The following is a 16,989-nucleotide window of genomic DNA, read 5'->3' on the forward strand; positions in this document are numbered from 1 at the left end:
CTCTTCTGTGAGTCAAGAAAGACTTATTCCATTTAGTCAACAATTCACCTTGTACAAGAGAGACATTTTTGAATACTATAATTAAAATTTAAAAGCAAATGTAATTTCCCTCAATAATTTTATTTGGTCTATCTAAATCTTTCCATTTAAAATTTAGGTTCTTTACTTCACAATTATAAAGGGAAAAGGAAACAATCCTTGAAATATTAACTCTCTTTTTTTTAAGATTTTACTTTTTATTTATTTGACAGAGAGAGACACAGCGAAAAAGGGAACACAAGCAGAGGGAGTGGGAGAGGGAGAAGCAGACTCGCTGCTGACCAGGGAGCCCGATGCGGGGCTCGATCCCAGGAACCTGGGATCATGACCTAAGCCAAAGGCAGACACTTAACCAAGTGAGCCACCCAGGCGCCCCTAACTCTAACTCTTAAAATTAAGAATAGCTTTGATTCAAAAACTAATTGTTGGACAGTGATGTGGACGGGTAAATTTCCCTGCCACTACCTCCCACTAACTTTTATTTAAATAAATATGAAAAATTAGATAAAAACATTTCAATGTACGGTACAAGATATGAGAGTCTTCAGGGAAGTTTATTATGCTAGAAAAGTGTAAGTAACCAGACAGTCACATTAAATGAGAGTTACATGACCAAAAAAGCAAGTTGCCAACACCAGTAGAGAGGTGCCCATTTATTCAGCAGCATGGCTCCAGCATGGTCCAAGGAAGACTGTTCTGGTGGGAATGAAACTGTGGGATTTAAAACAAACAAACAAACAAACAAACAAACAAACTCCTGGGAACACAATGAAGGGAAAACATTCCAATCACAGAAAGCTTCCACAATTAGCAGATGGGTATGCTTCATGAAGAGAGTAGAAAAGACTGTCTCCTGTGCAAGTTCGGAAGAAGCAAAGATCGTTAATTCAATTAAAGTGCAGTGACGACAGCAGGGAGAACACAAATCCGTCCACTATCCATATTACATTCATCACAGAATACAATTGAAGAGGATGATGTTCTTCCAATGACTGGATTTTTACTTTTTAATTTTGCAAAAATGTTTAAATCAAAGTAGCATAATCTCGAGTCTCTCTTCCAAAGATGTATTTTTATTCCTGACTGATTGTATCCTGAAGAAATCAAAGGTCTTCACAAGGTAAAATCACCATCTCTGGTTATATTCTATCTTCCTAAGTATGTACAGACTCTCTGCGTCCAGGTATTTTGACTCCTCCCCCCCACCTTTTTTTGTATAACAAATGACTTGGAGATGTAATTTTAAAAAGCAAAACAAAACAAAAAACTGGGAAAAAATGACAAGTAAAATGATTTTAGGGACATAGGGTTTAAAAAGAAAATGCTGTTCATGGATTTAGTATATTTAGGAGCTTACTACCAGACTGCTGAACCATTACTTATGTTGTTCATTTTCTGTGATTTTATTCCAACGAGAGTTGCACACTGTCAGCTTGGTTTTGTGGCTGCTGATAGTCATACTTCCTTGCTATTAAAAAACAAAACACAACAACAAAAGAAAGAGATAAAATTAATAAAAATAGCAAAATAATTATTAGCTAACATCATTAAATTGCAGTCATGATTCTCCGTAAAGAATTAGCTTAGAATTAAATAATTTTTTCTTTTTTTTTTTTTAAAGATTTTATTTATTTATTTGACAGAGAGAGACACAGTGAGAGAGGGAACACAAGCAGGAGGAGTGGGAGAGGGAGAAGCGAAGCAGGCTTCCCGCAGAGCAGGGAGCCCGATGCGGGGCTCGATCCCAAGACCCTGGGATCATGACCTGAGCCGAAGGCAGACGCTTAACGACTGAGCCACCCAGGCGCCCCTAAATAATTTTTTTTCATTAGAGGAAATTTATTATACTTTGTAATCCTTAATTTCTCAACACTGCTGATATCCATTTTTATATATTTACTTTATTATTATTATTTGTATAACAGGGTTATTCAGAGCTTTAAACTATAAGGCAACCATTAATTAAGCTATTAAATTAATATTTTTTAAAAAAGATTTTATTTGTTTATTTGAGAGAGCGTGTGTGCACGAGTTGGGGGAGGGAGAGGGACAAGCAGACTCTGCGATGAGCGCGTGGAGCTGCATGGGGGGCTCGATCTCACAACTCTGAGATCATAACCTGAGGCAAAATCAAGTCAGATGCTTAGCGACTGAGCCATCCAGGCGCCCCAAGTTAAATTAACATTTTATAATTTCCTTCTTTCTTATCTCCCACTTCCACCTTAAGATAAGTTAATAGTAATGTTTTTGTCTGCATCATAAGGAATTTGTATTTCAACTTTTAAGTCTAAGAGACTTATTATTGAACATTGTCATTGATATAAACTAGAAGAAAAACAGATACTCATTCTGTATATTTTTTGTACTTCTGAGAAATGTTTATTGAAGAAGAACGGTTTTAACCTGCAACTAGAGAAAGTATGGAGTTAAAATCTTTGCAAATGCCATTCCTTGCCTAGAGTTAAAACTTTCACTCTATTCTTTAAGTTTTAACTAGCCAAGAAAGAGATACTATTTATTTATGCTACTCAGGGTGCATCCAAATTTTTGTGGCCTAAAGTTTATACAATTTTGGGAGTCCTCTTTAAGAAAAATAATTTTGTTTGTTATTTCCTCTTGAACTGCCAGACCGTCAGGACTAGATAGGTCACAAACACTAAGAATGATCCAATGTGATGGGATTCATTAAATGTGCAAATCCACACATATACTATTTATAAGAAAAATGGCTTCTAAAGATGTTTGCATTCTAGTCCCCAACATCTGTGAACATGTTACTTAACAGGACAAACAGGACTTTGAAGATGTGATTAAGGTAAGGATCTTGCGAGGGGGAGATTACCCTGTATTATCTGGCCCAACCTAAACACAGGGGCCTTAAAAATTAGAGACCCTTTCCTTAGTGCAGAGAAAGACTAAGAAATAAAAAAGGAAGAATGATCAGAAAGATTAAATGCTGCTGGCTCCCAAGATGGAGGCAGAGGGCCATAAACCAAGGAATGTGGGTGGTCTCTAGAAGCTGGAAAAGGCAAAGTTACAGACTCTCTTCTAGAACCTCCAGAAAGAGTACCCTACTGACACCTTGGTTTCAGACTGTTGTAGGACTTTTCCACTACAAAACTGTAAGATCGTACATTTGCGTTCTTTTAAGCCACAGGATTTGTAGTAACTTGTTACAGCAGCAGTAGAAAACCAACACACCTTACAAACACAGGAACTCTGATAAATTATATTTTATGGCATTGCCATCAAAGAAGAAAAAAACCTATACACTTGGCTTGTAATAGTATATGTTATGTTACTGAGTGTATTACTGATAGGAAATAGCTTTGTTTTGACTGGGCATCCATGGAAACTTAATTCTTTATAATTTTCCATATAGAGCTTCTGGGTCTGTACTTTTGTTTTTTAGTATTTAAGTTTTTTTAAAGAATGTTTTTTATTGTGGTAAAATATACACAAATATTGCCATTTTAACTATTTCTCAGTGTACAGTTCATAATGCTGTGCAACCCTCACATCCTCCAACCACAGAGCTCTTCTGATCATCCCAAACTGAACTCCACACCCATTAAACAACAACTTCCCACTCCCTCTGGCAACCATCATTCTACTGTCTCTGCGAATTTGCCTCCTATAAGTAAAATATGTGTTCTTTTGTGACTGGCTTATTTGCCTTCATAAGAACAATTAGGAAGCGTAATGTCCTCAGGTTCATCTGTGCTGTAGCATGTGTCAGAATTTCCTTCCTCCTAAAGACTGAATAACATCTTATTGTATTTACCACATTTTGTGTATCTGTCAAGGACACTTGGGTTGTTTCCGCCTTTTGGTGATTGTGAATAATGCTTTGTTAAATTTTACTTATTTTGAACTGGTAACATATGCAGATGGTACAAAATGCAAAAGGAACAAAGAGGAAACAGTAAAAAGCGTATCTTCCTCCTATCTGATCAATCCTACAGCCACCCACCCACTTCCTTCCCCTAAAGGAACTGCTCTCACCAGTTAAGATAAAATTTGTGCTTAAGACTTTAGAGGTTCTACTTGTGTTTATGCATGTATATATATGTATATGTACACACGTGCACACACACACACTTTTCTATTTCTCACCTGAAATTCTATTCCACCCAAGACATATACTGGTGATATTTTGATGATCATCCTTTCATGCTTCTTTTTTTTAAATTTTATTTTATTATGTTATGTTAGTCACCATACATCATTAGTTTTGTTTTTTGTGTTTTTTTTAAAGATTTTATTTATTTATTTGACAGAGAGAGACACAGCGAGAGAGGGAACACAAGCAGGGGGAGTGGGAGAGGGAGAAGCAGGCCCCCCGCCGAGCAGGGAGCCCGATGCGGGGCTCGATTCCAGGACCCTGGGACCATGACCTGAGCCGAAGCCAGATGCTTAATGACTGAGCCACCCAGGCGCCCCACATCATTAGTTTTTGATGTAGTGATCCACGATTCATTGTTTTCGTATAACACCCAGTGCTCCATGCAGTATGTGCCCTCCTTAATACCTATCACTGGGCTAACCCATCCCCCCATCCCCCCCTTTTTTTTTTAAAGATTTTATTTATTTATTTGAGAGAGAGAGAATGAGAGATAGAGAGCACGAGAGGGAAGAGGGTCAGAGGGAGAAGCAGACTCCCTGCCGAGCAGGGAGCCCGACGTGGGACTCGATCCCGGGACTCCAGGATCATGACCTGAGCCGAAGGCAGTCGCTTAACCAACTGAGCCACCCAGGCGCCCCCCCATCCCCCTCTTGCTTCTTTCTATGCACACACACACCTGAGTTTTTACTGTAGACATCTTTAAAAAATGTCCAGTCTTTTCCCCTTAAATCCCACACAATCCCATCAAGGTAATGAATGTTAATAATCTGATGCGTATCTTTCCAAGCGTTCCTCCATGCTTGCATAATTATATGGAAAATTTATATTACACATAGATAACACAAGGGATATTTTGGTCATTTGATTTTAATAGAGTAGCATCCTGGTATATATACATTTTATCTTGCTCTTCTCTCTTAATAATACACCTTGGAAACCACAACTCATTCTTTTTTTTTTAATTTTTAATTTTTTAAAAAGATTTTTATTTATTTATTTGAGAGAGAGAGAGAGCATGCATGAGCAGGGGGAAGGGGCAGAGGAAGAGGGAAAAGCAGACTCCCCATTGAGCAGGGAGCCCGATGTGGGACTCGGTCCCAGGACCCTGAGAATGACCTGAGCTGAAGGCAGATACTTATCCGACTGAGCCACCTAGGTGCCCAACCACAATTCATTCTTTTAAATGGTGGCATAAAAGGCTGTGGCTTAGATGTACAATTCATTCTGGCTCCATACATTTTAAACTTTATTTCTTCTACCTGACATACATACTCATATAGTGTTCAGTACTATATGACATACTAATATTGAGACATGAACTCTGGCCTTGCACATTGATATCGCATGCCATATTCCTGGAAGCTGTTGGGTTTTTTGTTTGTTTGTTTGTTTGTTTTTTTAAGTAGGCTTCATGCCTAGCATGGAGCTCAAGGCAAGGCTTAAACTCACGATCCTGAGATGAAGACCTGAGCTGAGATCAAGAGTTGGATGCTTAACAGTCTGAGCCACCCAGGTGCCCCTGGAAGTCATTCTTATTTTGCTTTGGTTTGCAGTAATTAGTTATGATAGAAATGACTGCAAACTCCATAAATACAAAATTCAAACCCAAACTAAATGCAGCTCCAACTCAACCTCAGCCAGATCCCCAAATGCTCTTGGTCACTTCAATGCTACTCCACATGAAGGGAAGTGCAGAAGAGGGCAAATTAGAGCAGGAAGAGATAGCAATCTTAACCAACGGTTAAAATATTGAAATTTTGCAGAATTTATAAAAATATCATCATATGAACACATTTCTAGGGCTGTTCTCAGGGTTCTGGAAGGGCCCCATACAAGCAAAGGGTCCTGAAGCTTCAACTTCACGGCAGATCTGCCTTTGCTAATACTGTGCTGAGCATCTAAAAAAGGCACTACATTTTCATTACCAATTATTTCTGATAATCTTTTGCTAATCGAACTCAATTCCAAAAAATCTATTTTAAACATGCCTCCATTCAACACAGAATATACTTACAAATGGAATACATTTCCAGTGGCTGTCTTAAGCGGATTTTGCTTATTGTGTCATAAAAGCTGGGCTCTGATAAAGTTTCTGTTGTAGGTGGCACACTGAATATCCTCATAATTTTCCTTTTATTCCTAAAACATAAAACCAATATGTAAGGGAAATTTATATTAATAGCTACAAGACCGTACTAGACTCAGGACCATAGTAATCAGAAGCTACGTTAAAAGGACTTAAGTAGCAATGAACTCATCTTCTCTTTTGTCTCTTTTGGATGCCTCCTTGGCTCAAGTGTTCTTCCCTTCACTAAAAAGTATGAAGCTGTCTGTGTACGGCCACAGGGCTTGAAGAAAGTGAAGAAAGCTGAACACATCCACTTCATACAACAAAGTGACGTACCTCTGCTGTGCTTCCTCTGCTGTCCCCCTCCAAAAACCGCTGTGCTTCCACTCCTGCCCCCTCCAAAGTACTATACGGCAAAACGCACCAACTAGAAAACATCCTCTTTTTCTCCTCCCTCTGGTGCCATCCAAATAAAGCTAAATTCAAGAAACAAAAGCCCAGGGCCAGATGGCTTCCCAGGGGAATTCTATCAGACATTTAAAGAAGAATTAATACCTATTCTCCTGAAACTGTTCCAAAAAATAGAAATGGAAGGGAAACTTCCAAACTCATTTTATGAGGCCAGCATTACCTTGATCCCAAAACCAGACAAAGACCCCATCAAAAAAGAGAATTACAGACCAATATCCTTGATGAACATGGATGCAAAAATTCTCACCAAAATACTAGCCAATAGGATCCAACAGTACATTAAAAGGATTATTCACCAGGACCAAGTGGGATTTATTCCTGGGCTGCAAGGCTGGTTCAACATCCGCAAATCAATCAACGTGATACAATACATTAACAAAAGAAAGAGCAAGAATCATATGATCCTCTCAATAGATGCAGAAAAAGCATTTGACAAAGTACAGCATCCTTTCTTGATCAAAACTCTTCAGAGTATAGGGATAGAGGGTACATACCTCAATATCATAAAAGCCATCTATGAAAAACCTACAGCGAATATCATTCTCAATGGGGAAAGGCTGAGAGCTTTTCCCCTAAGGTCAGGAACACGGCAGGGATGTCCACTCTCACCACTGCTATTCAACATAGTATTAGAAGTCCTAGCCACAGCAATCAGACAACAAAAAGAAATCAAAGGCATCCAAATCGGCAAAGAGGAAGGCAAACTCTCACTCTTTGCAGATGATATGATACTGTATGTGGAAAACCCAAAAGACTCCACCCCAAAACTGCTAGAACTCATACAGGAATTCAGTAAAGTAGCAGGATATAAAATCAATGCACAGAAATCAGTGGCATTCCTATACACCAACAAGACAGAAGAGAGACAAATCAAGGAGTCGATCCCATTTACAATTGCACCCAAAACCATTAGATACCTAGGAATAAATCTAACCAAAGAGGCAAAGGATCTGTACTCAGAAAACTATAAAATACTCATGAAAGAAATTGAAGAAGACATAAAGAAATGGAAAAACGTTCCATGCTCATGGATTGGGAGAATCAACATTGTGAAGATGTCAATGCTACCTAGAGCAATCTACACATTCAATGCAATCCCCATCAAAATACCATCCACTTTTTTCAAAGAAATGGAACAAATAATCCTAAAATTTGTATGGAACCAGAAGAGACCCAGAATAGCCAGAGGAATACTGAAAAAGAAAAGCAAAGCTGGCGGCATCACAATTCCGGACTTCCAGCTCTATTACAAAGCTGTCATCATCAAGACAGTATGGTACTGGCACAAAAACAGACACATAGATCAATAGAACAGAATCGAGAGCCCAGAAATGGACCCTCAACTCTATGGTCAACTTATCTTTGACAAAGCAGGAAAGAATGTCCAGTGGAAAAAAGACAGTCTCTTCAACAAATGGTGTTGGGAAAATTGGACAGCCACATGCAGAAGAATGAAACCTGACCATTTCCTTACACCACACACAAAAATAGACTCCAAATGGTTGAAAGACCTAAACGTGAGACAGGAGTCCATCAAAATCCTAAAGGAGAACACAGGTAGCAACCTTTTCGACCTTAGCCACAGCAACTTCTTCCTAGAAACATCGCCAAAGGCACGGGAAGCCAGGGCAAAAATGAACTATTGGGATTTCATCAAGATAAAAAGCTTTTGCACAGCAAAAGAAACAGTCCACAAAACCAAAAGACAACCGACAGAATGGGAGAAAATATTTGCAAATGACATATCAGATAAAGGGCTAGTATCCAAAATCTATAAAGAACTTATCAAACTCAACACCCAAAGAACAAATAATCCAATCAAGAAATGGGCAGAAGACATGAACAGACATTTCTCCAAAGAAGACATCCAAATGGCCAACAGGCACATGAAAAAGTGCTCAACATCGCTCGGCATCAGGGAAATCCAAATCAAAACCTCAATGAGATACCACCTCACACCCGTCAGAATGGCTAAAATTAACAAGTCAGGGAACGACAGATGTTGGCGGGGATGTGGAGAAAGGGGAACCCTCCTACACTGTTGGTGGGAATGCAAGCTGGTGCAACCCCTCTGGAAAACAGTATGGAGGTTCCTCAAACAGTTGAAATTAGAGCTACCGTTAGATCCAGCAATTGCACTACTGGGTATTTACCACAAAGATACAAATGTAGGGACCCGAAGGGGTACGTGTACCCCAATGTTTATAGCAGCAATGTCCACCATAGCCAAACTGTGGAAAGAGCCAAGATGCCCATCGACAGATGAATGGATAAAGAAGATGTGGTATATATACACAATGGAATATTATGCAGCCATCAAAAGGAATGAGATCTTGCCATTTGCAACGACGTGGATGGAACTGGAGGGTGTTATGCTGAGTGAAATAAGTCAATCAGAGAAAGACATGTATCACATGACCTCACTGATATGAGGAATTCTTAATCTCAGGAAACAAACTGAGGGTTGCTGGAGTGGTGGTGGGGGGTGGGAGGGATGGGGTGGCTGGGGTGATAGACATTGGGGAGGGTATGTGCTACGGTGAGCGCTGTGAATTGTGCAAGACTGTTGAATCACAGTTCTGTACTTCTGAAACAAATAACGCAACATATTTTAAGAAAAAAGGAAAAGAAGAAGATAACAGGAGAGGAAGAAAAGGGGAGTATGTCAGAGGGGGAGACGAACCATGAGAGATGATGGACTCTGAAAAACAAACTGAGGGTTCTAGAGGGGAGGGGGGTAGGGGGATGGGTTAGCCTGGTGATAGGTATTGAGGAGGGCACGTTCTGCATGGAGCACTGGGTGTTATGAACAAACAATGAATCATGGAACACTGCACCAAAAACTAATGATGTAATATATGGTGATTAACATAACAATAAAAAAATTAAAAAAAAACAAATAAAGCTAAATTACTGGGTGAGAGAATAAACAGAATGCGAGTAGATCTTCATTTTGGAAAATAATGAATCACATTTCTTAAATACAATAGCATGGCCTTAGTGGGTCCATCTACTTAAAATCAACAACAGTGTCTCTGTTTTTTTTTTTTTTTAAGATTTTATTTATTTATTTGACAGAGAGAGACACAGCGAGAAAGAGAACACAAGCAGAGGGAGTGGGAGAGGGAGAAGCAGGCTTCCCGCTGAGCAGGGAGCCCGACGAGGGGCTCGATTCCAGCACCCTGGGACCATGACCTGAGCCGAAGGCAGACACTTAACGACTGAGCCACCCAGGCGCCCCCAGTGTCTCTGTTTTTAAAACAGGATGGTGGGGAGGAGGTGGTGGCTGTTTCTGGAGGAAAGCTGTTACCTGCGGAGCCTTCTCTCAGCCACTCCCAAGGCCAGGCTGCCAATGGGTCAGCTGCTCTGGGGCTCATGCAGCCTAGAAGGGCAAACCTGCCTGAGAGCAGGTGCTGCCCGGGCAAACATCAATTCTTTCTCAATTACTAATTACTCTGATCTATGTAATGCTTTTCTAACCTTGGTAGAGAATACCAAGAAGCATGTGGCTATAAGGAGAAGCGACTTGGTCCAACTAATACCGCTTTTCCTCCTCAAAGCACCCACCTCTCTCTCTATATATATTTAAAAGAAAGGAGCCAGGGAGTATGGAAAATAATAAAATATGCTACAACATCTGGAATTAAAGCAGGAAATATTTATTGAGGATTTACACTATATGGCACACCAGGGACACAAAGGTTAAGGGTCAAAGTCCTTGTTCTGAAGGGACTAGAGTTTTTGTGGAACAGACAAGTTGTCAGATAATACCATTATTATTCAGTAAGTGCTATGATACGGCTGTGTCTAAGAATCAGAAGGGAAAACTTAAAATGTGTGAAGAGAGAATTGCTAAAAACATAGGGATTAGGGTTTTTGCATTTCAGGGACACAGGCCAAAGAAATACGCTCATCCAAGAGTGACAGTGAACCCAGGCTGGATGACCAAACTGAGCTGTATTAGAAATGATAGAATGGGAAGGCAAAGCCGGTCAGGGTGCCCAGAGCTGCACTTAAATCTCCAGCTCTTAAAGCAATGGGCTCTTCAAAGCCAAACTGGCGTCCAGGGCTCGAGAACAGACCCGAGGACACAGTGCTTTCCTAGCAGGAACAAAAATGCTTATGAAATTATTTGTGCGCATTTAATTCGGAACAAACAAACAAACAAACAAACGTATCAACTTTTGAAATACTAAAAACTTTACCTCTTGGCATACATGAAGAGAACAAAGCTAACAAGGATCACTACCAGGTAAACATTGGTGGCTTCGTTCCAGGCCTCATGAACACTATAATCCATAGAGCCATCGTCAGCCATCACCCCGTAACCTGCAGGCATGGGGCTGGAAGAAAGAGAAGAGAGCAGGGTTTCTCTTAGTTAGTGGTGGTACGACCGTCTCTGTGGAAGGGCTGGCAAGCATATGGCCTACTGGCCAACTCCAGCCTGCTGCCTATTTTTGGATGGCCCAGGGGCTAGGAATGGTTTTACATTTCTAATCGGATACATTTTAAATGACTGTAGGTACCTGTACAATATCCTTGCTTTCTGCTTCCCAGCCCTTGAAGCCGAAAATATTTGCAATCTGGCCCTTTAAGAAAAAGTTTGCCAACTCCTGGCCTAGATGACTAGGGTGTGTAACATATTTCCCCTTATTTTTGATGTGGAAACATTTTATCTTCTGCATGAAGGTGAAAACTGGAGTTTAAAAATCCTATTACAAAAAGACAACAGAAAGGATATATGGTTGAAATGTTATTGCCCAGTTTCTGAAACTGTGGCTATCACCCAGATGAAAGCACCCAAATATTTGAAAACACAGACCCAAACAACAGGCTGTGATATCAAAAAATCGTGTTGTGCTCATGACCGTAGCCTAGAAAAGATGAGACAGCCATTGTAATGCTCTTCCACTGGCCTCCCGGGCAAGTGGAAAATGTTCAGAGCTTTATCTAGTTTTGGCCTCCAGGCCAAATGTGCTTGAAAGAAGCTATGGGATAAAAAGTTACTTTTTGCTATTTACACAGCTGTGACTTCTATTCAAGGAAATGCATTCTTTGGACATTCCCACAGAAAATAAGAGTGGTAAGAGCAAGTGTATCAAATAGCAAGTGAAAGAGTAACTGTTTCCTCTTTGTGTTTGGAGTTAGTTGAATTTTTCCTTGAAGAGAAAGTCCTCCCTCCTGTTTGGATATACCAGGTAAGTCTGATAAGTAAAATGACCTATGTGAAAGAAAACCAAAAGCATTTTTTTTAGACATTCTATAAGAAGGAGGAGAAAAACTGAACAAGTGATAGGTGATCAATGTACTGTAGCTTCTAGGAATAAGACAGTCATTTTCTAATTCCAAGAAAAAGAGTATCTGAAATGTCCAAGAAATTGTTTTGCAACTTTTCTCTAGACATCCTACAACAATGAAGGCATTGCAGACATTCTTGCACTAAGATATCTTCCAATCTCCTGTAAGTCTCCAAAATGTTCTGTAATGTAGAGCTAGCTTAGTAAGTTAACAAGTGTACATTAAGGGCAGTGTCTGTTTGCTTTCTTATAGCTTACCTCTGCATAAAATGAATAAAATTCTCCCATAAGTTTGCTCCTAAGCCAGGTGGCATGTTTTCCCTGTTCTGACATCTGAAGTTTTTGTCAGATGTTTGGGGACATATTGTATTGATTTATGATAAAGTGAGTATCATGAATGATCATTTAACTTAAACTCTAGACACTGAGGTCAAGAGTCATCTCTTCAAAAGACCTATTGGTATCTGATGAATATAAAGATTGGTCTTATAAAAAATTAGCCAAGTAATAATAAAAACAATTTAAATCATAAAAATTTATACATGCAAGATCTAAGTATTATTTAAATATCACACCATACCCAATTCCTTGATATTAAAGACTGGCTATGGATTTTCTTTTTTTTTTAAGAGAGTGGGAGACACAGGCAGATTTGGTATATTCAGTTTTAATTCTTATTTCTTAAAACTGAACTCCAGAGTTTCTCTGAAAGTAACATTATGATTCATAGTAAGTAATCAGCCTATTTTAGAAATGGAAACTTTTGGAAGAGACTGTAATTGTCTTCATGATTTATGAAATCTAGAATTTTACTCATGCTGAAAAGTAACAACAACGAATGTGTTTTTGGCAAAAAGAGATGACTTCGGACGTCTGATTTGAGATGCTGCAGAAGGCCACTGACGATTATGTCACAAAGGTGGTAGGTTTCAAGATTGGGAGCTATTAAATTCAGGAAGAAACAGGGAACATACAGCAATGGCCATTAGAACATTTTGCAGGTGTCCTTTACCCGACAAATCACAGAAGTGTTTCCTACTTGTTTTCTAACACCTGAATGGATCTGAGCCAGGTTAATTTCTTGCTTCATTTTCTCACAAAATTCTGTTCATGGGCCACTTAAAAAAAGTGGTATATTCCTACAGGGCTTGTCTTCATCCTGCTACAAATATGCCCGTCTTGAATTGTATTTAGAGAAGGATTTTGAATTACCAGTGACCCAGAACGGTAAAATTTTAACATGAATTAAACAACATGTATTATACAACATCATTGGTATGCAATGACACTACCATCCCACAGTTCCAGGGACACGCACTCGAATTATTTTTAGTACCGTAGTTGTGAAAGATTTGTACCAAGGGTAGGCCTTTCCTGCCCAGTCCTCCATCAGGACCAATGGCATGACTTTGCAAGACTGCCAGGAATAAGGAATGGCCTTGCCCGGAGTCATAGTACAGACCCATGGCCCACATGTGGCCTGACCTCTGACTGTCACCTGCTAGCACGCTACAGTCTAACCAAGTGTCACATACACACTTGCTAAGCAGTTACTTCATACCACCACAACCTTCTATAGCAAAATGTCCAGGGGCATTACAATGGTTCATTCCTGGCAAGTTAATGCTTCAGCAAGATCACTGATGTAGCTAGCCATGTGCTTGGATCGTCATTCAGGGTTCTTTTGAGAAAACTGAACATTTTTCACATATTTTTTCCTGGACACTAATGCTTGAACCATTTCAGTAAGGAGCTGAATTAAGACCCAACTAAAACATTAGTATCCAGAGACAGAATTCCCAAAATATGGCAACTAGGGCTTGGTTTAATTTGATAAACTTTTAGGTTGAGAACTAGGAGAAAATTTTCCAGGGATCAAGTGACTATATCTTAAGTTTTAAAATCAGTCCTGATTTTAGGTTCCTGATACCATGTCTAGGTGGTTCTAAAATTGAGTATCACTTGTCATTATGCCTTAAATATTATCATTTTTGTCTCAGACCTTTGCTATCTTAATACAAATCCAGATTAGAATCACTTATACAGTTCCTTACAACACAATCCACTGCATAAATGTAATTTTCTTGCTCTGTCCTCTGAAACACTGAAGGTTCGGGTTCCTAAAGCAGAAGGGTACAAGGTAACAGGCCTTCAACCATGAGGAAGAAGGCAGTCTGTGGGTTTATGAGTAGGGCAGTCCACATACTGAATTTTTGTAACCACCCTGCTGGGAGGCACTGAATTCCATTTTATAGAAGAAACCGGGAAGGTGGTAGTAGTGGTTATGTAACTTGCCCAAAGTTGCACAGGCTAGGGTTGTCACATGTAACTGACTCCCAAACCTGAACCCTTCCCAGTCTGCCCCCGGTTCTGTGACACCCGCTCCTCCCGGAAAGAAATCCAGTCGCGCGGGTATAAAATATAATCCCCTCCCAGTAAGTGACCACAGGGAGCCTCCAGAGCTGCCGGGACATCTTTTGCGTTTCCGTCGCTCGCAGGCCGCGGAATCACCTGCGGAATCTTAAAAACACTCGCGCTAAACTCCAGCGGCCCCGGGGCCGTCTCGCCTCCACCCCTGCTCGCGTTGCCACGCGGCTGCTTGGGTGTGTTGTCTGCATCTCTGGCACTCGGACCCCTACTATTCCCTACAACCCCGAGAGGCTCGGTGCACTGGCTGGAGGCGTAGGAGCCTCAGAGCCCAGGGCTGGGGGCGCGCGGCGGGCAGCGGTCCCCTCCCCTCCCCCGCGAGGCCCCGGCGGGGCGGGGCGGCGCGCGGGCGGGGGGGCGGGGCCGGGTGACGCGGCCCCGCCTCGGGCCCGGGAGGCGCGGAGACGCGGGTCCACTCACGCTGCTGGCTCCGGAGGCGGCACGCGGCCAGGTTGCTCCGCTCGGGGCTCTTTCCCCCCCCGAGCTGGGACCGGACGCGCGGGACCCGGTTACCGAACGGACCTGGACGACCTCTGCCTTCGTCATTTCCTGCCGGCCCGCCGGTTTCCGGATGAAACGAGGAGCCAGGTCTTTCCCCCCGCCCCCCTTTTCAGTTTTTGAACGGGAGCGACGCAGCGACGGCTCCGGTGCCGCCCCCGGGCGCGTGAGTGGAGCCGGGCTCCCTTCCCCTCCCCCCGCGGCGCGTCACCGCCGCGCCCCCCCGCCCTCCGCGAGCCCCCGGCCCCGAGCCCGGAGCCCCCGCGGGAGGGCTGGGCGGGCCCGGGGCGCGGGGCGCTGGTGATGGCCGTGGGTCTCGCCGCCCCCATCTGGAAGTCCACGTGGGTGTAGCTGTGGTGTGCCAAAACCGGGCGAGAAGTAGCGGGGACAGGTCATTACCCGGGAGTTCCGTGCTTCTTCCCGCCCCACTTCGGCGCGCCCGGGCGTGACTTAAAGCGTGGGAGGGGGGGGAATGTGCATTGTCCCACGAATCGGGAGTAGGCTGGGAAACACGAAGATTTTTTTTCGTAATGAGGACATAGAGTTACTTTTAATATTTACTTTGATACTTAAGAAAGCGTATGCTCTCCAAATTGTCTTTCCATTTCCCCTGTCATAATGAATGATGCGTGGCTGAGACTGTTGAGGTGTTTTAAAAAACTGGACGTCCCAGGATGCTGCAATATTGTCAGTTGAAATGATTTTTGTGCCTTAAAAAAAAAGTGTGTATAGGGACTTGAAAAATATATTTTCTAGCATAAGACAGGTAATGAATTTATGCAGGATTTCAGCATCAGTATTGAAGTAATCAGATTTCAGCAGTTGGTAGCTGCCTTGCGAGTAAATGGTCACTTGTCCACATGCCTGAGGTCTTAGCTGTTTATGTTGAGCTAGCTCTCTAGGGTCAGCTGACTGCTAAGTATAATTCATCTTAGACCTTGTAGAGGTTGTAGTCTTAATAAGCAGAGGTAAGAGCTAACATTTAGCCCAAATCCCTTAGCAAGTTTTCTTTGCCTTTTTTGTGGCTCTTTATGTTACAATTAAGCTCACCTTTGTCTGAAGAGCATTACTTGGTACAATAAGGTACTAGCTTTATTTGCAGGATTAATGCATGTTAGTTTTTACGCATTATATATACATTATCAAATATATGCCTTATAACCGTTTAGTTTGACTCTGACGTTGGAAAATTAGGAACAATAATAATGGGTAGTGTTGAGTACTGATGGTTTGCAAGTCCTGTGCCAAATGGTACATGCTTTATCTCATTTAATCTTCGGGGGTAACTTTCGCATAAGCATAGGTTGCTCAAAAATTTTTGAATACATGGGTTTGATTTGAATAGGTCCAAATGTGGAGTATGTACATTAATTACTTCTGTTTCTGCTTTTGTGAAAAAGGGGGTTGGCAATATAAAGTGACTCATTGAGTAAATTAATATGTTTTTCAAGTTGGAAGGTGGCTTTAAAATTGCATAGAACTGCAATTAGTCTCTTTATTTGGGGATTCAGTAGTTTCTAAAGCATTGTGTTTCATTTATCCAAGTTCCCATAACACACCATCATCATCCAATGAACAGGCTATTCTTGGACATTGGAAGAAGGTAAATGTTGGGGAACCATAAGGCCCTTGTGAAAGGCTCCCTCCTACCGTATTTTTTCTAAGTGGCATTCCTAATTAGGGGTTGACAGATGACAATGAAACAGGAAGAGTAATTTTCCAATACCAGACCAAGGAAATAAAAAACAGCGGGTTGGTTATTACTCTGTTCATGAGTCTAACATTCGTGGGTATATGAAGAATGTTAGATTATCTGCATTGTAGGGTCTCTACCTAATTTTTCATTTTGCTCTAAGTATCATAAGCAGTTTGGAGTGCAGTATTTTGTGCATAAAGAAGTTAACATTTTTTATTGTATTTAGTTGAGTAGTTTTGACTTCCTTAATCAAGAAGTTTATTTTGACTGTGTTTCCAAAAATACAGTGTAGTGATTTGTATAGGCATAACAATGATGAGAATGATTGTGAGGTTTAACAGTTTGCATCTTGTGAGAGTAGAAGTAG

The 16,989-nt window shown here is 41.2% G+C and overlaps 2 protein-coding genes across 3 annotated transcripts in view; one reads left to right on the forward strand and one right to left on the reverse strand.

The window, feature by feature from the left end:
- Positions 1-660: 660 nt before the first annotated feature.
- On the reverse strand, positions 661-14,986 carry SMIM19 (small integral membrane protein 19). Its single transcript, XM_027599917.2, has 4 exons — positions 14,849-14,986; positions 10,910-11,047; positions 6,180-6,304; positions 661-1,507 (listed from the first exon to the last, which is right to left on the reverse strand). Exons 2-4 carry the CDS (start codon positions 11,041-11,043, stop codon positions 1,443-1,445), a joined length of 324 nt encoding a protein of 107 aa, XP_027455718.1. The 5' UTR covers positions 11,044-11,047; positions 14,849-14,986; the 3' UTR covers positions 661-1,442.
- Positions 14,877-16,989, forward strand: part of SLC20A2 (solute carrier family 20 member 2) — a 104,974-nt gene continuing 102,861 nt past the window's right edge. Inside the window, exon 1 of one of the 2 annotated variants that reach the window (XM_027599914.1) lies at positions 14,877-15,016. The gene's annotated coding sequence lies outside the window, so the exon portion shown is untranslated. Of the gene's footprint in view, positions 15,093-16,989 lie in introns of both variants that reach the window. The other variant, XM_027599913.1, reaches the window with a different exon arrangement.

Source organism: Zalophus californianus, chromosome 2, assembly GCF_009762305.2.
Source record: "Zalophus californianus isolate mZalCal1 chromosome 2, mZalCal1.pri.v2, whole genome shotgun sequence".
In the NCBI taxonomy this organism is placed as follows: Eukaryota; Metazoa; Chordata; class Mammalia; order Carnivora; family Otariidae; genus Zalophus; species Zalophus californianus.